This window comes from Barbus barbus (assembly GCF_936440315.1).
Source record: "Barbus barbus genome assembly, chromosome: 40".
Taxonomy (NCBI): Eukaryota; Metazoa; Chordata; class Actinopteri; order Cypriniformes; family Cyprinidae; genus Barbus; species Barbus barbus.
Window position 1 is genome coordinate 16,882,764 of NC_136718.1, and position 22,655 is coordinate 16,905,418.

At 36.2% G+C, this 22,655-nt stretch overlaps 3 protein-coding genes across 4 annotated transcripts; 2 read left to right on the plus strand and 1 right to left on the minus strand.

Moving 5' to 3' along the window:
* Positions 1–632: 632 nt before the first annotated feature.
* ribc1 (RIB43A domain with coiled-coils 1) lies at positions 633–6,160 on the minus strand. The gene is made up of 8 exons (XM_079399991.1): positions 6,090–6,160; positions 4,735–4,936; positions 4,294–4,517; positions 3,414–3,528; positions 3,182–3,300; positions 2,671–2,910; positions 2,414–2,580; positions 633–1,446 (listed from the first exon to the last, which is right to left on the minus strand). Exons 2-8 carry the CDS (start codon positions 4,931–4,933, stop codon positions 1,365–1,367), a joined length of 1,146 nt encoding a protein of 381 aa, XP_079256117.1. The 5' UTR covers positions 4,934–4,936; positions 6,090–6,160; the 3' UTR covers positions 633–1,364.
* A 608-nt stretch (positions 6,161–6,768) lies between these two features.
* smc1a (structural maintenance of chromosomes 1A) lies at positions 6,769–17,478 on the plus strand. The gene is made up of 26 exons (XM_079401620.1): positions 6,769–7,097; positions 7,651–7,839; positions 8,071–8,183; positions 8,308–8,511; positions 8,583–8,821; positions 9,564–9,822; positions 9,926–10,066; positions 10,148–10,230; positions 10,669–10,768; positions 10,849–10,956; positions 11,103–11,288; positions 11,392–11,571; positions 11,665–11,811; positions 12,586–12,723; positions 12,866–12,982; positions 13,073–13,179; positions 13,263–13,404; positions 13,518–13,663; positions 13,837–13,990; positions 14,078–14,188; positions 14,274–14,430; positions 15,472–15,626; positions 15,728–15,879; positions 15,966–16,035; positions 16,138–16,248; positions 16,487–17,478. Exons 1-26 carry the CDS (start codon positions 6,989–6,991, stop codon positions 16,565–16,567), a joined length of 3,699 nt encoding a protein of 1,232 aa, XP_079257746.1. The 5' UTR covers positions 6,769–6,988; the 3' UTR covers positions 16,568–17,478.
* A 270-nt stretch (positions 17,479–17,748) lies between these two features.
* srm (spermidine synthase) lies at positions 17,749–22,637 on the plus strand. Of its 2 annotated transcripts, none has more exons than XR_013783307.1 (8): positions 17,749–17,950; positions 18,727–18,847; positions 18,943–19,035; positions 20,054–20,207; positions 20,318–20,401; positions 20,495–20,640; positions 20,921–21,425; positions 21,499–22,637. XR_013783307.1 is itself a non-coding variant. In XM_079400501.1 (8 exons), exons 1-8 carry the CDS (start codon positions 17,820–17,822, stop codon positions 21,514–21,516), a joined length of 870 nt encoding a protein of 289 aa, XP_079256627.1. In that variant the 5' UTR covers positions 17,752–17,819; the 3' UTR covers positions 21,517–22,637. The 2 variants fall into 2 exon arrangements, 1 of the variants encoding a protein (XP_079256627.1); XM_079400501.1 differs by having other exon boundaries at positions 17,752–17,950; positions 21,303–21,425.
* Positions 22,638–22,655: the final 18 nt, after the last annotated feature.

Below are 22,655 nucleotides of genomic sequence, written 5' to 3' on the forward strand. Positions count from 1 at the left end.
AAATATAGCAGAATATAGCACTGAGAGAATCTATGGCACATCTGGTATTTCTCAAGAGAGGGGCACAGGGGGGGAAAAAATTGCTTAATTTCCAGATGAATGTAAATATAGCCCAAAAGATTGTTTGTTATGATGTTGAAAACTGTCTTGTTGATTATGTTTTAGGTTTTTAAATTTGTTTGAGTTTTGTAACTTTTTTTAACTTTAGAGTAACTTGTTAGTTGTGATTTGAGTGTGGTAGACAAGTAGTGCATAGTTTTAAATAACTAAGAAAAAAAGTCCTTTGATAAATAAATGTTGCAGGTTCTGAAAAAAAAAAGCTGATTGGATAAGAGACAGAAAAAAGCTAATTGAAACATGATTGCGCTTATAGTTTCCCGAGTGCTAAAGAATGGCAGTATTGTGCGTATCTGATTAGAATCTATTGCTGCAGAGGCAGCGTGAAAGGAAGGACGCAGTCATCTTATTTGCACCACTGCACACACACACACACACACATACACTTCCAGGGAGCAATAGCAACACGCTGACTCAGATCTTTGAGACCACTGTAGTTATTCCCAGCCCTCTGGGATTGTCCGATCTCTGTTAGCCTCCCTCACAAAAGCTGTACAGACACACTCAGGACAAAAGTCTCTTAGAGATCTATTTTCTTACAGGAGGGGGAAGTGATGCAAATTCTATTCAACTCAATATTCAACTGAACTGCTGCTAGACGACTTGTGTATTTTGTCAGTGTCTTGACTATGTATTGAGCTCGGAGGTGAATCGACTCTCGGATATCCACTATACTGCCCTCTGCTACTGCAACTAAAACTGAGTGGGAGGGCACCGTTTAAAGCTTAACTAGCGGACGAACGCTGCCGTTTCTGTTGTTACTTGTCAAATGTACGCATTCAAGCTCACGATGCATCTTAAACTGTAGGCTTAATGCATAAATAAGCTTGACATAATAGTCTCTTAATCCTCTTGTATGTTCTGTTTGTTACTGCATATGATGTGAAAATAAATGAAGGACGAGATGAATGAGGTTGTGGGACTGTATTGCTCAAATTCCCCTGCTGTGTTGTGGACTGAAGGGGAAGAGAGGGTGGGCTGCGTTAACTAGATATGAACTGGATTTTGCTATTGTATTTGCATCACCAATAGGCCAGTGTAAGTAAATACTTATTCAAATTAATGGGATCATCTACATCTGCAGCATTCTGTATAAAATTCATTTTATAATGGCAACTATCAGCAATGATAACCTATTTAAAGTCCAATTTATGAATGTCAAACGTACACAGTGCTTTGAAATCCAGTAGCACTTTATTTGTCGTGCAGGAGAATGATCAGATGAGAGGATGGAATGGGATGGTGCTTTATCGAGAGCTTGTGCTGAACTGGGTGAAGTAGTGAACTGTGGGACGGTTTGTATACAGCTTCTTGTCCAGGTAGTTTTGGCTGAAAAACAGAAGATAAAGGATATCTGTGTTTTTAGATATCCAAGAATTACTTTGCTACTAGCTAATAGCTATACAATGAACAAAATTAGAATTCGCATACACACATTTACTTCTGTAATGTAACGTACTCTACTATTCAAAAAGTTTGGGTTGGCAAGATTTTCAGTCGGCAAAGCTGCATTTATTTGATCAAAAATGCAATAAAAACAACAATATAGTGAAATGTCATTACAATTTAAAATAGCTGTTTTCTGTTTAATATTATATTTAAAATATATTTAAATTATTACATTTAAATATAATATAATTAATTCCTGTGATGGTAGAGTTGAAATTTCAGCAGCTACTACTCCAGTCTTCAGTGTCACATGATCTTGTTGTAGAAATCATTTTAATATGCTGATTTGCTGCTCAAGAAACATTTCTTATTATTATTACTGTTGAAAACAGTTGTTCTACTTAATGTCTGTGGAATGTTTTTGGCTTTTACTGTCAACTTCGATGAATTTAATGCTGCATCCTTGCTTAATAAAAGTAGTTATTTCTTCCAAAAAATAAAAAATACTGACTGCAAACTTTTGAACGGTAGTGTATATCCAGGTCAAATAGAATATATTAAGCAAGAAAACATGCAGAATGGGATTTTGAATTGTGAAAAGTGACCCTATTATTACCATTATTATATTAGCTATTGGTAAGCTTGCATTACCAACCACAAAAAAGTAGCGTAAAATTGGTTATTTCAAGATAACTTTTGGCCTAGCAGATGTCAGCTAAACAGAAAAGGTGTGGAAGAAGAGAAAGTTATTTAAATTTAAAGAAAAAAATTAATAATGTGCAGTGATGGATTGTACAGACCATTTTTTAAGGTCTTTTAGTACTCTTAATTATGTTTATTTTCCAGTTGTCTGCATTCTGCTTGCATCCTGCTGTGTGTTTTTAACAATAGTGAATGTGCCACTTACTGCGCTTGCTGCTCTTGTGCCAGCTGTTGATTGTATTTATCGAGCTGAATTCTCCTCTCTCTCTGCAGTTCCTTGTCTCTATTCTCCTCTCTCTCCTGCTGTCTGGCCTGCTCTGTCAGATGGTAATCCCAGGCCACATCTCTCTGCCTCTCCATCTCTCTCAGTCTCTGGTGAAATTGGAAAGGGATAAAGGAGAATAACTTTATGATGGCTATAAATGCATGCTCAAATTGCATATGTCAGTGCAGGATCCTAACCTCTTTCTCCAAACACTGTTCCTCTCTCTTTCTGTGGATTTCACTGATCTGCTGTGGGGTCATGCCCTTCCAGCGGTCGGTCAGGACTCGTGGACCCTCTGCTGAGGATTCGATTTTTCTCTTGGCAGCTTCTGGTCGCTCTGTCAGGAGGTCAGAGGTCACCATGTACCGCACCTCTGCCAGCTCCGCTCCCTCTCTCCTCAGTCTCTCTTGTTGCTCCTTCTCCATCCTCTCCTCTGCCTGCAAAGGGAGGTCAGATGTTACCTTGACCTTTCATCTCAAAGATATATGATGCCTCTGGGTTTTCAAAATGAAATCTCTGTCATGATTTACTCATTCTCCTGTCTTTTCAACCCGTGTTGGTGCATATTAACCTCATATTGGATAAAAAAAAGCTCTTTGGGGTGACAATGGCAGGTTGCCACTTTTTACAATATTTATTTAATATTTAATAACCTACTAAAAATAAACACAAATGATTGCCTTCATTAGTTTAGTGGTGAGATAATACCTGAGCTTGATTGTATTGACTGAGTGCAATATGGGCTGCTCTTTTGCACTCCTCCTCCAGGGCATCCAGCTGCACTGCCCTGAGGTCTTTTTCCACCAACTCCCTGCCAGTTAGCAGCTCTGCACACAAAAACACAGATATGATAAGCATAATCAAAACCTCTGTGCTACTAAACATAGTGAAATACACTTAACATAACAGGGCTAAATGGGATGTAATGTAATCTGTTTACCTCTGTTTTTTTGTTCTTTTTCTTGTTTTTCCCTCTCCTCCTTTTGAGCTCTCAGGTTTCTCTCATTCATTTCCATCTGAGCTCTCTTCTTTTCATTTTCATTAATTCCTTCTCCCTGACCGAGCATGAATAAACATATTCATAGAATATGAGCATCCTGCAGTGTGACAAGCTATATTTTACGATAAAACTATTTTAATAAACAATGTTTTTAAGGCTGTTTGAGAGACTACATATTTGTACTTTTTTGTCACACTAAGACTAAAAATGCTGAAAAGTTACAAAAAACTATTGCCTTACACGTTCAAATTCAGTAAGTTTTCATAACACTTAATTTGATAGTGCTCTTGTTACAGATATGACATACTGTTGTAATAACAGTCAAATTTGCATAATTAACGTTACATGCAACTAACCTATACCAAACCCTTATCCTAATTTTAACCCATAGTAAGTGCATGTATATAAATATTACTCATGACCAAAAATTTTGTCATTATTTACTTCTGTTGAACACATAAGAAGGTATTTTGTTAACCAAACAGTAGATGGTCCCCACTGACTTCCAATATATTTGTTTTCCATACTATGGAAGTCAATGTTAAGTTACCCATGTTTGGTTACCCACATTCTTCAAAATATCTTCTTTGTGTTCAGCAGAATAAAGAAACTCATACAGGTTTGGAACAACGTGAGGATGAGTGAATGATGACAGAATTTTCGTTTTTAGTTAACAATCCCTTTAAACGTTTAATTACACTGTAACAAGGACACTTTAAAACAAAGTTTACCATAAAATGTAACGTTTCGTGTCCATGTCATTTGTTAGAGACTTTATCTGTTGCTGTGCCCCAACAAACACTGTACATGCTATGCTTACCAAAAACATTTGCATACTGGCGGGTCCCAATGCAGAGTCCGAGACAGAAATACTGGCGTCTGGCGCCGCCTGTCGGCCATAATTGATATCTGCATCCCGACTGTCCTCAGCACGTTGATTTATCGCTCTATATTGTACCAAGTCCTGAGCCAACTCTCTTCGCAACTCGTCTTCCTCTTTTTTCTGTTGCATTGCCATTTCATCCAGGGACAAGCGCAACAGATCTGAAGGACAAAGGACATCACATTTCTGCATATCATAGACCAATGTTTTTGTATCCGACTGTGGCTGATCCATTATTGAAAAATGGAAGCAAGAGAAAACACCCAAAATACAGGCGATATAACGTTATAGCTTACAAAATAATTGTTTGATACATAAGCTTTCAGTGTTGTAGCTTGTTTTGCAGCGCAGAAGTAGTGCAGAAGTGATTTGTAGTACCATGAGCCATGTCTCGCTGCTGCTTCATCTCCAGTTGTTCTTGTTTCTCCTCCCGCTGTTTGTGGAGCGCGCGCAGGTCAACTCCGATCACTCGGCTTCTGGTGCTGAATATTCGGTTCTTGCGCTCAGCCTCTGCGGCCCGACGCCGCTCCACCGCCCGCAGGGCAGATTCATCCACGGGTAAATCAGCCTTGTACATGTTCTGTCAAAGCACAGTTTTATATCAACAAACTTCCCTGATATCAGCTAAGTTGATAGAGATTTGTAGTTGATAAACAGGAAAGTGGGTTCAAGCGCCAGCAGAAGGCAGTGTAATGAAGTGGTCTTTAAGAGAAGCAGTCTATCAGCGGAAGTTTAAAATCAGCTCGTAAGTGTATTTACTTGTCTCAGTGTTTAGCGCATTTGCCGTTGCTAGGAAACGCTTATTTTGTTTACTAGGATGAGAGTTGCTGAAATCGCGTTTGGTCTCGTACTGTATCGTGTATCTTGTCAGTGTGTGCACTTGCTTGGCCATTTGTAGTTGATAAACAGGAAAGTGGGTCCAGCTGAATTGAAATGATCATTTGTTGGTTTGGTATAATAAAGGTTATTATACCGCGGCAGCGGTCGCGGCAGTCGTCGTGTGAAGCCCTCTTAGTGTGAAGACCAAAGAGTGTAAAGACCATCGACTCTACCGTGCGACTCCACCGGGCAGGGACACCGGCAAGGGATAGTAGTAGCTTTTTATTTAATTTTTTCATTGATATGTTTATTATTGAAATGTTGTTGTTATATGCATGTGTTAATTTTATTTAATTTCTTTATTTTCTTAAATATGTGGGTAGATAGTATTTATAGAGTTGTAACTTTTTAGTTTTAGTTACTTTTTCTTATTTGTAAGTCGCTTTGGACAAAAGCGTCTGCTAAATGACAAAAGTAAAAAAAGTAAAGAGTGTAAAGACCATCGACTCTACCGTGCGACTCCACCGGGCAGGGACACCGGCAAGGGATAGTAGTAGCTTTTTATTTAATTTTTTCATTGATATGTTTATTATTGAAATGTTGTTGTTATATGCATGTGTTAATTTTATTTAATTTCTTTATTTTCTTAAATATGTGGGTAGATAGTATTTATAGAGTTGTAACTTTTTAGTTTTAGTTACTTTTTCTTATTTGTAAGTCGCTTTGGACAAAAGCGTCTGCTAAATGACTAAAGTAAAGTAAGTTACCTACCTCTCCCTCACCGCCACTGAGAAGCTGGTGGATTTGTATTTATTTATTTTTATCTTTTCTTTGCGTAACGGTTAGCTATTAATAATATAAATAGCTGGTATTTTTAATTACGCACATATGAAGATAAAACATCAAAATCTTACTGGTGAATATCAGTTGGGTTTCGAGTCGACAAACGGCAGTGTGTCAGCTCTCCTCTTGTGTTTGAAGCTCTGTTTGGCGTTGCCATGGTAACACGGTCTGTGGCGCGGCTTCAGTAACTACGTTATTGGAGACGTTTGACCGACATATATTATTAATGGAAAATTATGTGGATATACAAATTTCGTTTTCCAAACCAGGGTTATTGTAGTTAACTAAACCTAAAACCTTACTTGAAATAGGTACAGTATTTACTACTAGATACTGTAAGTTATTTAAAAAAAAAAAAAATTGTAACCAGGCACATTTCCAGTGCTGGTGCGAGTTTCAGTACCATGAACAGCTCCCTTTAAATTTAATCTCAGCTATGAGTATTAACAAAGACTAGATGTGGACTTTGGTATTAATCATTGGGGTGATGTCGATAAATCTGAAATGTCAGTTTTTTTAATATTTAATATTCAGTAGCCTGGATTTATACAAACTAGAATTATATCTTGAACAAAAACGTGCTTATAAATAAATAAAATAAAATAAATACAAAAAATAAATAGAATAATAAAAAAATAAGTCTAATTATTATATGGAGGGAAAATATTTATTTAAAAAAATATATATATTAGGTTTGATTTCAGTCGAAACTCTCCTTAGCTCAAAGGACTTTTATTTTGCCTGTATTCTGCTCTAGACAGGGGGCGTGTACACGAGATTATTTTATGTCAGATTATTATGGTTTCAGAGGTTTAACCTCTGAAAAACGATATGTAGCCTAACATATCTAGTTGCCAATTTGTTTTAAATCCGCTTTGCCGCCGCAAAACAACATCTGGAGAAACGCATCGCCACAAAGACCCTACAGAGCATCAGTCTGACATCCCTCTCCTGAGATAAATCAACCAGCATGGGATATTTAAAACTGATCGAGATTGAAAATTTCAAATCTTACAAAGGACGTCAAATAATCGGACCGTTTCACAAATTTACAGCAATAATCGGCCCAAATGGATCTGGTAAGTGTTATCTCAGGTGTTGATGCAGCACGGTGGACTGCAGTCTAGTGTGCACGCTGCATTATTAAGGATCTCGCTATGACTATATTTCTTATTTTTAAATTCGGGTCTATTTTTTTTTCTCTTTAAATTTTAGGATTTTTTCTTTCTATTGCATAGTTTAGATTTAAAATGTCTTAGAAACGTTTTTGGAAGCCATGCATTCATCATTTCTTTTGCAGCCAAGTTTCAAATGTTAAGCCATTAATAATATTCGTTCACAAAAATGTTAAATTAGATTGTCGTACAATGTATTCCAAGGATTTGTGTACTTGTTTACCAAGGAAACAAAAGTCATATGCTTTTTTCAAAATTGTTATAATAATCTTTTATATATATATATATATATATATATATATATATATATTACTATTGTCCCTCAATTTATTTCAAAATGTTGTGAAAAACAAAATAAATAAACAAATAAGGTAAATATAAATTATATTATAAATAATAAACCTCAAAAATGATAATGCACTCCACTAACTCTATGCCCAAAATCACTGCTCTTTAGGGAAGTCAAACCTTATGGATGCCATCAGTTTTGTATTAGCGGAGAAGACCAGTAACCTACGTGTTAAAACCCTGAAAGATCTCATTCATGGAGCACCAGTGGGAAAACCAGCAGCCAACCGTGCCTTTGTGAGCATGGTGTACTGCGAGGACAATGGAGATGAATGCACCTTCACACGGGTCATCATTGGTAAATGTTAAAAACTAAAGTTACTAAATGACTTGCATTCATGAAAGTTGTTACAACTTCATAATAGTAAGTAAACCCTGCGTTATTTAGTAGTTCCATTAATAATTTTTACCACATGAGAGTCTCATGTGGTAAAAATTATTAATGGAACTACTAAATAATGTAAAGTCTCATGATGAGTCTCAAATAATGTAAAGTCTCATGATGAGACTATCTATTTTTATGTTTCAGGTTCCTCCTCAGAGTACCGAATCAACAAAAAGGTGGTTGGGCTTTCAGACTACAGTGAGGAGCTGGAAAAGCTGGGTATCCTAATTAAGGCCAGAAATTTTCTTGTGTTCCAGGTATACATGCACATGACCTCCTGCTGTTTTCAGTATTATAGAAAATATAAGATAACCTGATGAGATATTTGAAGTCAGTGTAATAGTAATTTTACAGGTCTGTCTTTGTAATCTTGCTGTGCAGGGTGCCGTGGAGTCCATAGCCATGAAGAATCCTAAAGAGAGGACCACTTTGTTTGAGGAGATCTCCCGCTCTGGTGAGCTGGCCCAGGAATATGACCGCAGAAAGAAAGAGATGGTGAAAGCTGAAGAGGACACACAGTTCAACTATCACCGCAAGAAGAACATTGCAGCAGAGCGCAAAGAAGCCAAACAGGAAAAAGAGGAGGTAAACTATTTTGCATATTTTCCATCTTATTTTATCACAATCCCACAGTTGAACTTTTGCTCTCTGTTCAGGCTGAGAGGTACCAGAGACTGAAGGATGAGGTGGTCAGGGCTCACGTACAGCTACAGCTCTTTAAACTCTACCATAATGAGGCGGAGATCGAGAAGCTGAACCGAGAGTTGTCTCAGCGCAACCGTGAGATTGAGAAGGACAGGAAGAAGATGGATCATGTAGAGGAAGAGCTCAAGGAAAAGAAGAAAGAGCTGGGAAGAATGATGAGGGATCAGCAGAATGTGGAGAAGGAGATAAAGTGAGTGATGGGCTAAATGGAAATAACTATATAAATGTATTTATATATATATATATATATATATATATATATATATATATATATATATATATATATATAAATTTGTATAAAAATAACAATTTCATTGTTGCTTTAGACATTTAGACCAGTGTTATTTTAGTAAGATATCAGCGTAGAGGAAAATGATCACACTTTATTTTAAGGTCCAGTTCTCACTATTAACTAACTATTAACTACAACTTTTGCCTCAATGAACTCCTAATTTGCTGCTTATTAATAGTTAGTAAGGTAGTTGTTAAGTTTAGGTATTGGGTAGGATTAGGGATGTAGAATATGTGCTTTATAAGTACTAGTAAACAGCCAATATGCTAGTAACAGGCATGCTAATAAGCAACTAGTTAATAGTGAGAATTGGTCTTTAAAATGTTACCACGAAAATTAGAAATGTTCGCTGTTATAATATAATTTTCAGTTTTTTATATTTTATTTTATTTAATTTAACAATTTTTTTTATAGTTTTAGTTTTCATTTTTGTTAACTATAATAACCTGCCATCAGCCTCTATAGAAAACTTGTAATATTATTGTTATGATAAGCTAACTCAAACTATAAACTATAAAATCGTGACAGTTTACTACATTTACATTTAGTCATTTGGCAGATGCTTTTATCCAAAGCGACTTACAATTTTATCCAAAGCGACTTACAATTACTAAAGAACTACTAATCTAACCTCGTCTAGAGAGAAAGATGCTGAGCTGAACCAGAAACGGCCACAGTATATCAAGGCCAAGGAGAACACTGCCCATAAAATTAAGAAGCTGGAGGTGGCTCGAAAATCTTCGCAGAACGCCCAGAAGATGTACAAGAAGCGTAAGGCAGACATAGAGGAACTGGACCGTGAGCAGGGTGCCGTGGAGATGGCGAGGCAGGAGTTTGAGGAACGGATGGAAGAGGAGGCACAGAGTCAAGGCCAAGATTTGACACTGGAGGAGAACCAGGTCAGTTGATCTCGGCTAGATATTGCGCTTCAGCTTGAATAAAAAAATGCAAGTATGTCCATAAATTTCAGTGTTTCATTGTATACTTATACTGTTATATCAGGTGAAGCAGTATCACAGGCTAAAGGAGGAGGCCAGTAAGCGGGCAGCTACTTTGGCGCAGGAGCTAGAGAAGTTTAACAGGGACCAAAAGGCTGACCAGGACCGGCTAGATCTGGAGGAGAGGAAGAAAATTGAGACAGAGGTAGATTGAAAAATGATTGTAAACTCTTTTCTTTTGTCCTTTTGTAAAATGCTGACTACTTATATCCCTTTTTGATTACAGGCCAAAATAAAACAGAAGATTCGTGAGATTGAGGAAAACCAAAAGCGCATTGAAAAGCTGGAGGACTATATTGCAACCAGCAGGTGTTTCAAAGATCATTATAAAACAGATAGTTTCAGGTCTGAAAACAGATTTTCTTTTGTAAATCTATACAATATGTGGAAAACATATTGTCATGTGACACTGAAGACTGGAGTAATGGTTGCTGAAAACTCAGAAATTAATTACAATTTAAATATTTAAATGTATCAAAGTAGAAAAGTTATTTTAAATTGTAATATTTCATAATATAATGTATTAAATAAATACAGCCTTGGTGAGCTTACTTTCAAAAATATTTTACAAATATTATATCACATGAGAAACAGATTATATTACATATATACATGTAATTAGGCATCATACCTAACTGTAAAGCACAGCCTCTAGTGACTTGTTTCCTTATTTTACTTTTCTTCACCCTTCGGTTTCATGTTATGGCAAACTTTGATTTTTACCCATCTCTGTGTTTCTCTCACCAGGCAGTCTCTGGATGAACAGAGGCGTATGGAAGAGGAACTGACTGAGGAAGTGGAGCTGGCCAAAAGAAGGATTGATGAGATAAACATGGAGTTAAACCAAGTACAAAAATGAACACATTTACTCATACTCATCATTTGACCAAGACTGTGTTTTCACTGTTGAGATGATTCTGGTCACAGGTGATGGAGCAACTTGGAGATGCTCGCATTGACAGACAGGAGAACAGCCGTCAGCAGCGCAAAGCTGAAATTATGGAGAGCATTAAACGGCTTTACCCCGGCTCAGTGGTGAGTTGCTGTGTATAGACACATTTTCAATTTAAGCTTGCAACAGAAGCTTGTAAGATGTCCACAAAATGCTTTCACTGATTATTTTTCTTTATTTCCACATAAATCCCATTTAAACCTTCATGTTGAAATCTTTATCCAAACAGTATGGCAGACTGATCGATTTATGCCAGCCCACCCAGAAGAAGTACCAAATTGCAGTGACCAAAGTCCTGGGAAAAAACATGGACGCCATTATTGTGGACTCTGAGAAAACCGGCAGAGATTGCATCCAATACATTAAAGAGCAAAGAGGAGAACCGGAGACCTTTCTGCCTCTTGACTATTTGGAGGTACATACCGATTTTAATAAACAATTCATGAGTTGAGCTCTGAATTTTCCATCTTGAAGGCTGAACCGTGTATTTCACTGGACTTGTGCTTCTCTCCCTCAAGGTGAAACCCACAGATGAGAAACTGAGAGAGCTAAGGGGGGCAAAACTAGTGATCGATGTGATCCGCTATGAGCCACCACACATAAAGAAAGCCCTTCAGTATGCCTGCGGCAATGCTTTAGTGTGTGAGAATGTGGAGGACGCACGCAGGATTGCCTTTGGAGGACCATACCGGCATAAGGTTTAAATATGTCATATAAGTTGAATGTAAAGCATACAGTATATCAAAAGATAACAAACTACTGATCTTCTATTCTGTCTTTCTCCTTTACAGACCGTGGCCTTGGATGGAACTCTCTTCCAGAAGTCAGGTGTGATCTCTGGTGGAGCTAGCGACCTGAAAGCAAAGGCTCGGCGGTGGGATGAGAAAGCTGTGGACAAACTTAAGGAAAAGAAAGAGAAACTAACAGAGGAATTGAAGGTGGCATACAAAAGAACTAAACCAAAACTTTGCACACAGCTGGAAAATTTACTATCATTTAGGGCTGTCACGAGCATGAAATACAAATTCTATACCATTTTAAAGTAAGTTCTATCATAAATATACAAAATGTTGTATAAATATGAAAATACTAAACATTTTATAAATAAAAAGAAAACATTTAAAAATTAAATATAAATAAACATTAATAAATTATAACATAAATATACAAAACACTTTTTAAATATGAAAATACAAATAATTTAGTAAATTATTCATATATATATATATATATATATATATATATATATATATATATATATATATATATATATATAAAAAACATTTAATATTTTAAATATTTATTTTTTGAGTCCTCTTCACTCAAACCCAGCCATGCCCAGTATATAATAATAATAATAATAATAATAACCTTTTTTGTAATAATAATCAATGTAATATGCTGAGAATGTTTTGAAATCCTACAACTGCAAATAATTGTGTATTTTAATTTAAATGAAAAATAAAATTTTCAGTGTGGTCTCAAACACTGACTGAAATTGAATATGTGCACAATAAATGCGGTTTGTGCAGATAATCACAATTAGATCAAATAATTTTGATCCAGTGACTAGGTATCAATTGCGACAGGCCTAAAATAATTTGTTCATTTATGAAATGAAAGCATAAGTGTTATGTGGAAGTAAAATCAAAAATCACTTTTTTTTTTTTTTTTTATCAAGCTGGTTTTACATTTAATGTGTGCCTTCTCAGGAACAAATGAAGGCAAAGAGAAAGGAGGCAGAGCTCAGGCAGGTCCAGTCTCAGGCTCACGGGCTGCAGATGAGACTGAAATACTCTCAGAGTGATCTGGAACAGACAAAAACCCGCCACCTCTCACTGAACATGCAGGTACAGTACACCTGAGAAACAACGCCTCAGTCAAGACAAGACATCAAAATCATCATAACCATAAACTTTCACAAGATAAAAAATACAGGTGGGTTCTAATGAAGTCACTGGTGTTTTTCAAAATACATTATTGCTTTTGTAGGAGAAATCAAAGTTGGAGAGTGAGCTGGCAAATTTTGGCCCACGAATCAATGACATCAAACAAATCATCCAATCACGTGAGAGGGACATTACAGAATTAAGAGACCGCATGAACCTGGTAAGAGCTCTGGAGAAAATTAAGACATTTAAAATGCTGTCAAAGAAGTTTGATGCTCTAATAATTATTATTTATTATGGTCATTCATAGGTGGAGGATGAGGTCTTTGTTGAATTCTGCCTAGAGATTGGTGTGCGAAATATCAGAGAGTTTGAAGAGGAAAAAGTAAAGAGGCAAAATGAGATTGCCAAAAAACGGTAAAACTCGTAAGGACAGTATACAAGTTACCAACTACTAAGTGGACTGCCATGATTGAGCTTGTGCTATACTGCAATTCTAGACTGGAGTTTGAGACACAGAAGACACGTCTGGCCATCCAGCTTGATTATGAGAAGAACCAGTTAAAGGAGGACCAGGAGAAAGTGATGATGTGGGAGCAGACTGTAAAAAAGGATGAGAATGAGATCGAAAGACTTAAAAAGGTGACAAAGAATAGAGGAGGAGTAAAGGGTCTTGACAAGCAAAGCATATATCAGTGGAATCTTTAAGCATGAAAAACTAAACAGTAACTCATATTGTTCCCCCACCATTTCAGGAGGAACACAGGCACATGAAGATCATTGATGAGACAATGGCACAGCTACAGGACCTGAAGAACCAGCATCTTACCAAGAAGGGAGAGGTAAATGACAAGAACCGAGAAATGGAGGAGATCCGCAAGAAACTAGGATCTGCCAACAAGTGAGAACATTAATATTTAATTCTCTCAATTCTTTACATGTTCTCAAATCCAGTGTAGGAATTCAATTAAATTAAATCAAATAAAACTTTTTTTTTTTTGCTTGTAAATAATTTAGTTTGTGTCGGTTATAAAAACAGTATTGTGGGATTCTGTCATATGCATGTAATATTAGAGAGCTGACTCAGCTGCAGAAGGAAGTAACTGCCATTGAAACCAAACTGGAACAGAAACGCAGTGACAGACACAACTTGTTGCAAGCCTGCAAGATGCAGGACATCAAACTGCCCCTCAAATCAGGGACAATGGATGACATCAGTCAGGGAGAGGTACAGACTTTTCTGAACATATATTCCTACACAATCACACATACTGCTTTTGTAAGCACAGACATACACACTGATCTGTCTACATAGGGAAGTTCGCAAGTTGAGGATTCGATCAGCAGTCCGAAGGCATCAAGCTCTGTGCATGCCAAAGAGGCCCTCATAGAGATTGACTACAGCAACTTGAATGAGGACCTCAAGGTAATTTTATATGATGAAATATTAAAAATTTGCTGTTTAACAAGCAGCCTGGATCTATCAAAAGTGATGTAAAACCATTCTATAGGATGCTTTGTCAGAAGAAGAGATCAAGGCAGAGATGAACACCCTACAGCAGAGGCTGAATGAGCAGCAGAGCATCCTGCAGAGAATCAGCGCTCCCAACATGAAGGCCATGGAGAAACTTGAGAGTGTTAGAGACAAGTTCCAGGAGACCAGTGATGGTGAGCCCAAAAGTCTAGGCTCATCTGCCTGTAGCTAATCTTGACCTGAGTAGTCTACCAGGGACACATTGAGTCTAAATTAGTGCTTCACAGCCCTTTTGACTCTATGGTCCCCCACTGACCAAAATAATAATCAAAGGTAAGATATTTTTGATACTTCAGTTAGGTGCTTTAATGACGATATTTTTATTTACAGAAACTTGGAGTGTATTACAATATATTACAATAATTATAATACATTTTCATTAAAAAATATAAATTAATAATAAATTTGTAAATTATAATAAAAAATTTAATGAAACACTTTTTATGATTTGGTTATGTTTACAGGTTTCTAAGTTTTTACTCATTTTTTACAACAATTTTACCTTTTTAAGTTTGTATTAATTTTCATGACTTATCCAGGGCTTGAAATCACATTTCCTTATACATGCATGTTTTCCAAAACCGTTGGAATCTTTTAGGGAGTGTAACGAAGATTCAGAGAAGATGGGATCCATTTGCATATTTATTAAAATCAACAGCAGTAATAAGTTCAAGTTCGAAAGTTCAGAGTCGTAGTTGAAAAACAGGCAGCAAACAATCACAAATAAAGTCCAGGCAATCGAGGCAGAAAGAATAGGCAGGCAGCAAATGATCAAACAAGGTAAACAATCCAGGGTCATACACAGGCAAGGCAACAGAAACAATCAAATGCTCAGAAATGGGGATTATGGAAGATGGAGTCAGGGGTGATCAATGAGAGTCAATACTCAGGTCATGGAGCCCTCTGGTGGCGAGTGGGAAGAATCACAGAGGAGACTAGGAGCAAATTAAAATAAGAAATATGATGTTCGCTTATTTTTCTTTCTTTTTTTATTTTAAATCATTTTAAACCATCTTGCAGCCCCCTTGGAAGTATGCTGATGCCGCTTAAGTTTAGAGCCACTAGTGACTTGTCTAATTAATAACCAATAGCTACAATATCTACTTTTTTTTCTTATGTATTCATGAAATTCAGCTGACATGTTTCTATTAACAAATACATATGTTGATGTGCAGAGTTTGAAGCTGCTCGGAAAAGAGCAAAGAAAGCCAAACAGGCGTTTGAGCAGATCAAGAAGGAGCGGTTTGACCGTTTCAATGCTTGTTTCGAGTCTGTTGCCACCAACATTGATGAGATCTACAAAGCACTGTCACGTAACAGCAGTGCACAGGTTAATAAAAGCACTCTGAACTCTGAAATCCCTCTCTCTTTTCAAGAGAAAATCCTTCAATAACACAAGTAGAATTTTTACAATACTTTATATCCTCTCAGGCATTCCTGGGGCCAGAGAACCCAGAAGAACCATACTTAGATGGAATCAACTACAACTGTGTGGCTCCAGGAAAGAGATTCAGGCCCATGGACAACCTGTCCGGAGGAGAGAAAACTGTGGCAGCTTTAGCTCTTCTTTTTGCAATTCACAGGTGCAACAAAGATCTGCAAAAACTTTAAAAGTAAACTTGTATGTTTTGCCCTCTAATTTAAAAATTGCATCGCTTTTCCCTTATAGCTACAAGCCTGCACCTTTCTTTGTCCTAGATGAGATTGATGCTGCATTAGATAACACCAACATAGGCAAGGTGTGTGAGCTTGTAGGAAGAACTCTTTTAAATGTACATGTGTGCTTACAACTGAACTGAAAGGCGTCGATATGAAATATATATGTAACTTTTACTTTGCAGGTGGCCAACTACATAAAGGACCAGTCAGTCCAGAATTTCCAGGCAATTGTTATCTCTCTGAAAGAGGAGTTCTACACAAAAGCTGACTCACTCATAGGAGTTTACCCTGAGGTTTGTGTTTCAGCAATGGGCCATATAAATCTTAACATAACAAAAGTAGCTGACATATGCAAGAGTTCTATTAAAATAAAACCCATCCCAACCTATCATTATTGTGCACTGTGCTCTAGAGATGGCAACTTGTATAACAATTTCTTTTGTATTATGTTGACTTTAAAAAAAAAAAAAAAAAAAAAAAAATATATATATATATATATATAATAAATTGAATCTTTTCATTTATTCACAGCAAGGAGATTGTGTCATCAGCAAGGTGCTGACCTTTGATCTTTCCCAGTATCCAGATGCCAATCCCAGTCCTAATGATTAGGTTGTGTTGATCTGAATTTATTGGTAGACAGCTAAAAGAGTGATCAGTAGCATCTTTTTATAATCATTGATGATTTTTATTTTAATGTTTCTAATGTCTACTGTGTTGTATTTCAAATTGTGTGCATGACTGTGTAAGTATTAATATTCTGTGTTCTGTGAATATTAAATGCAAATGTACAGCTTTTCATGTTCAGTCAGTTGACAGTCTAGATAATGGCTAATGTATTGTCTGCACTGTATCAAAAGCTGCCTATATTGTCAAGTGTGCCTTGTGGCTGATTCTTTCATTCTGTACAATGTGGAATAACCAGAATATTTTTTTTTTGTTTTAATTTTCCGTGTTCATTATGTTGTCAACTGTATTCAAACTGAAAATAAGAGCTTGTGTCATGTTCCCATGGCACTTTCCACAAATATGGTATACTTTGGTGTTCTATTATATTTGTGCAGGATTAGAGGCATAATTCCCATGATTTTTCCCCCCAACAATTCTCAAAAATGGCCCTCCCCATTGATAATAAAAAATAAGCTATCTTAAAATAAAACTTAGTTTGGTTTTCAGAGGTTGATAATCAACATTTTCCAAACATCATCTCCTTTTCCCCCATAGAATGCTTTGGAAAATCTAAAATTGACAAAATTTGACATGTCATAATTTAGACTTAAAAAAATTTACTTTTAATCTCATAATTATGATTTAGCATATGCCATGATTTTTGTCAAAATTTTGACATTTTATTTTTATTTCAGAATTATAATTTACCTTAGCATGTTTTTTTATTATGTGGAAAACTTTGAAAAATAAAAGAAAAATAGCTGGAAGCTACTATTTTTAAAGTTTCATGGTCTGTTTTGTACCCTATTAATGGAAAGTGCTCAACTCAACTGTCATTTTAAATGTTATATGGAACAAAAAATAAATATGAAAAAAGACAAATTGAACTTGTGGTAATATATAAACAAACCAGAGCACACCTGGCGTTCCCACTCACTCACATAAAGCTAACATTAGACCTCTATATTCACGTGGGCTGAAATCCTCACCGGCACAAAACCAACCATGCTAGCACACACATGCCCCGTCCTCGCTCCAGTTGGTGACGTCAGCCAGCTCCCATTGGTCGCCTCTTGTTTCTTGGGTTCGGTTGCGGTGCAGAAAACGCCCAACGTGTCAGTCGGTGCTCAAGATTTCAGCAACTCCTTGCAGTGGACTGGTTTACCCACCGCTGCTTACATTTAAATCCCCGGCAATGGACAGCATTAAAGACGGGTGGTTCACCGAAACATGCACATTATGGCCTGGTCAAGCGATGAGTCTTCAAGTGGAGGAGGTGTTGTATCATAAAAAATCTAAGTTCCAGGATGTAATGGTTTTTAAAAGGTGAGTCGTGGTGCAAAGTGGCTTAAATTAGCACGTTCGCTAACTTGCAGTGTTTTCTGGCAGCGCGTAAGTGAAGCTATCGGTCACAACTGATGGAGAGTGCCGTGATTTCCTCACTTTTCTCAGAGGTGTCCACTCAGAAAGCACTCTGGCTTAACGTTACGGGTGTCTTGCTGTGTGGGTGGCTGCGGCTAGAATGCTAACTGCATCGCCTGCTGTAGGTCTGGCGTGGCACTGAACTCACTGTGAGATCGCTTTGATTTTGTTCTAGCCGTTTGTATTATAAGTAAAACATTCATACTGCACCGATTCTGAAATGTCAAAACATTAAAAAATAGAAATAATTTCTCTAATATGTGCACCCCTAATTGTGTGGTACATTAAAAAACGAAAAGAACATTTATTTGACAACGTGTCCAAGGCTTTATCAGCTATTTAAACACTCGTTCGTGCTGTATTGGTAATTAGCACTCAGGCTCAAGACAGTAGATAGCTAATGGAGCCATTTATACAGTTGGAAATGCAGAGTTGCTTTCATTATCTATGCCCTGGAATTCGATAAAATGAAGTATTTGCACATGCAGGGTGTTGGCCAATAGGATATGTGATGCGAGGTCAGAGCTGTCAGCTGCCATCTCAAATCACATGTGCATGGTTGCAATGCTTAGTCCACCCTTAAGAATGCTTCAAATGGATCTTTGCTTTTTTCCACATGTTTGTTGTACATGTTATTGCTTAATGTATGAAAATGATCATTATTGCTTCTCTTCTTGCAGTAAAACTTATGGAAATGTGCTGATTTTGGATGGAGTCATTCAATGCACAGAACGAGATGAATTTTCTTATCAAGAAATGATTGCCAATCTACCTCTCTGCTGCCACCCTTGCCCAAAGAAGGTATGTGGTTTCATTTTTGTCCATCATATAAATGTGATTTGGATGAATTGAAACTGTTCGGGTGTTTAGTTGTTTTTCCCCATTCCGTTCGTCAGGTTCTCATCATTGGTGGAGGAGACGGTGGTGTCCTGAGGGAGGTTGTCAAGCATCCGCTGGTGGAGTCTGTTGTTCAGTGTGAAATTGATGAGGTTTGTATCCAGTTAAGCCTGAATGTATGTTTCTATTCAAAAGATTTTGGTGGGTAAGATTAATAAAGTTAATATTTGTATTCAACAAGGAAGGCAGTGAAGACATTTGTAATGTTAAAAAAAATAAACAGTTCTTGTTGAACTTTCTATTCATCAAAGAATTCTAAAATGTCACAGATTCCACACAAATTTTAAGAAGCACAATCAGCATATTAAAAATGATTTATGATAGATCATGTGACACTGAAGACTGGAGTAATTGCTGCTGAAAATTCAGCTTTTTTAAGTATAATTTATATTTAATTTAGAAAATATTTTGAATATAATAATTTTAATATATTTAAAAAAATCATATTAAACAGAAGTTTTTTAAAATTGTTAATATTTCACAATATTGTTGTTTTTACTGTAATTTTGATTAGATAAATGCAGCCTCGGTGAGCATAAGAGGGCTTCTTACACAAACATTAAAAAATCTTACTGACCCCAAACTTGATGTAATTTATGAAAGGATCATGTGACACTGAAGACTGGAGTAATGACCGCTGAAAATTCAGCTTTGCCATCACAGGAATAAGTTATATTATTAAAATAAAAAGTTACTTTTATTTCAAATAATATTTTACAGTATTGCTGTTTTTACTGTATTTTTTATCAAATAAGCCTTTGAGTATAAGAGACTTCTAAACATTAATAAATCTGGCTTCAAAGGATGTAGAGAATAGTTTACCATCTACCTCTGTTTTTAAAACCTTCATTTGTTTTCTCTGATAGTTCTGTGCTGCAGTGTCTTTTTGCTTCTTTTTGTTTCATGCATTTAAATGCTTTTTTTAAACATTTGTGTCAAGCCTTGTCAAGTTTAATTAATATTTTCGTGTTAAGTCTTGATGTATGTTCTGGTATCAGAAACTCACTCTGGAAATGAATTTTGTAGCATATCTAAAGGTTTTGACATTTTCTTCAAATTATTTCATGCTTTAACATGTTGATTAATTTCATGGATTATGTTTTTCCACAGGATGTAATAAATGTCTCCAAGAAGTACCTCCCTGGAATGGCAAAAGGCTTCTTCAGCCCCAAACTTACTCTGCATGTAGGTGATGGCTTTGAATTTATGAAAAAGAATCAGGATGCCTTTGATGTCATCATCACAGACTCCTCAGACCCTGTCGGTATGCAGCCCAATGTGTGGCATTTGCATTGGTAAATAATGATGTAGCCATTGACTCCCAGACAAAACATAGTGTTCATTTCAGACTGATTTCGTTTCACCCTGTCACAGGTCCAGCTGAAAGCTTGTTCAAAGAGTCTTACTATCAGCTCATGAAAACAGCACTTTGTGAGGGAGGAATTCTCTGTTGTCAAGGTTGATATAACTGCAAATCTACAAAAAAGCTCAATTAAGAATTTTAATGACATGCATTTGACAAGTTTGTAATTTTTGCTTGTAACTTTACAGGAGAGTGTCAGTGGTTGCATTTGGAGCTAATCAAGGAAATGCAGACCTTCTGTAAGACCCTCTTTCCTGTAGTAGACTATGCATACTGCACCATTCCAACCTATCCAAGTGGACAAATCGGCTTTATGCTTTGCAGTAAAAATCTGGTACGGTTTTTATTATTAGCATTTAATAACGCTGTTTTTTGAATAGATTTATGATTCCTTTTACTGCTTATACATGTTGTTGTTGTTTATACACTACAGTTCAAAAGTTTATCAGTAAGATTTTTTAAATTATTAATATTTTTATTATATTTTATTCAGCAAGGATGCCAAATTGATCACAGTCAAGACATTTTTAATATTACAAAAGATTTCCATTTCAAATAAATGCTGTTCTTTTGAACTTTATATTTTTGAAGAAACTGTGATACCTTTTTTTCAGGATTATTTGAAGAATATAAAGCAGAACAACTGTTTCAACGTTGATGATAATGTTTCTTGAGCAGCAGGCCAGCATATTAGAAGGATTTCTGAAGGGTCATGTGACACTAAAGACTGGAGTAATGGCTGCTTAAAATACAGTTTTGCCATGACAGGAATAAATTACATTTTACAATATTTGAAATAGAAAAGTTATTTTACATTGTAATAATATTTCACAATATTACTGTTGTTACTGTATTTCTGATTAATTGCAGCTTTGGTGAGACATCTTTCAAAAATCAACCAAAACCAACTCCAAGCTTTTGAACAAGTCTATTTATAAAATAATATTGATAATGATAATATTATCATCAGTAAATTAATTTATTCCTTTATTGCAGAAAACAAATTTCCGTGAGCCATTACGAGAACTGCCAAGAGATGAGATTGAGAGCATGAACCTCAAATATTACAATCCTGAAATCCACCGCGCGGCATTCATCCTCCCAGAATTTGCCAGAAAAGTGAGACGCAGCCTATTGTTTTCTATTTTATGCTCTTTTCTAAGGAAAATGAAATGACCCACTGTTTACACAGGTACTAAGTGAAGCGTAAATGGCTTCATGGGTTCCATCTTGTCAACATGCTGCCTTCTGTGAAAGCAGAGCAAAACCCTCACCACAGCTGCAGTAGCTCCCAAACCACATCCCTCTCCGGCTTTTGATTGGTCAATGGACTGCTAATGGAAAAGTGCAAATGCCTTCTGTGGAGAAATTCTGTTTGTCTGTCCAGTTCCATCAGTGCTTCTGTCTTATGAGTTGTTTTTTGGTTTCCTTATACAATTCCACTTCCCACGTCAAGACAATCATGCATGTTCTGTGACAGATTCCACAGTCTTTCTCTTGTGTTGAGTAGGAAAAAAAGAGTGCAACGTTCCACTACAACTGTCTTATTTGCCGTTAATTAAGCTTGCAGGTATTTTAAATGAACTGCATATCTTCTCTATAAACCCTTTCGAAGACTTCAGGTCAGTAACAAGTATAGATTTTCTTAACATGCTGTATTAAGGTTTCATATTATGGGTCACTTTATCAACAGTACACACCTGTCAAACCTAAACCTATTTAGAATTGCTATAATTTCTGAAACTACAACTCTAAAGTCTGTACAGAAGATGCTTTACGTAACTAGAAAACTGGAAGCTATTTTCTGCAGTTAAGATTATCTAGCATATAAATGGTTTGTGTTTTTCTTTGCGTGTTAAGGTGACATGGGCTCTCTGTGGGTGACTTGTGTGCTCTGGCTCTCCTGAACAAGTCTGATTACATGATGTGATTTTTATTTTTTTTGTAGAGCAAATAGTGTTTGGTATGCAGCCTTTTTGAGTGGTATGCTATAGTGTATTGCAAACGTATGCTTATGGTCAATAGACTCTGTATGATGGAACGATTTTGCATTGTCTTAACATTAGAATTACTGGAAATCTCAAACACTGAGACATTGTCTTAATATTGAATATAATCATGGAGTTATACTTTACGACAAAATAACAGTGTATTTGATGGATAGCTAAAGATCTTTTAAGGATAGTTGCATAGGAAAAACTATTTTGTACTCTGTCAAGTTTAACAGTATGGAAGAGGGTTTATATGTCCTTTTACCATTTAATGTTTATAATGTACATTTCATTTTGCCAATTTCATAAATTGTTTTGAAATAAAACTGATGTAACCACAATGTGTTAATTTTCTATC

Coding starts and splice junctions, on each gene's coding strand:
- ribc1 (XM_079399991.1), bottom strand. CDS start 4,933: ATGTACAAGGCTGATTTACCCGTGGATGAATCTGCCCTGCGGGCGGTG. Junction 4,518..4,734: donor GCAGCGAGACATGGCTCATG/GTACTACAAATC, acceptor TTTGTCCTTCAG/ATCTGTTGCGCTTGTCCCTG. Junction 3,529..4,293: donor CCAGTATGCAAATGTTTTTG/GTAAGCATAGCA, acceptor ATGCTCGGTCAG/GGAGAAGGAATTAATGAAAA.
- smc1a (XM_079401620.1), top strand. CDS start 6,989: ATGGGATATTTAAAACTGATCGAGATTGAAAATTTCAAATCTTACAAA. Junction 13,991..14,077: donor ATGACATCAGTCAGGGAGAG/GTACAGACTTTT, acceptor CTGTCTACATAG/GGAAGTTCGCAAGTTGAGGA. Junction 15,880..15,965: donor CTTCTTTTTGCAATTCACAG/GTGCAACAAAGA, acceptor TTTCCCTTATAG/CTACAAGCCTGCACCTTTCT.
- srm (XM_079400501.1), top strand. CDS start 17,820: ATGGACAGCATTAAAGACGGGTGGTTCACCGAAACATGCACATTATGG. Junction 17,951..18,726: donor GATGTAATGGTTTTTAAAAG/GTGAGTCGTGGT, acceptor CTCTTCTTGCAG/TAAAACTTATGGAAATGTGC. Junction 20,641..21,302: donor TGCTTTGCAGTAAAAATCTG/GTACGGTTTTTA, acceptor CCTTTATTGCAG/AAAACAAATTTCCGTGAGCC.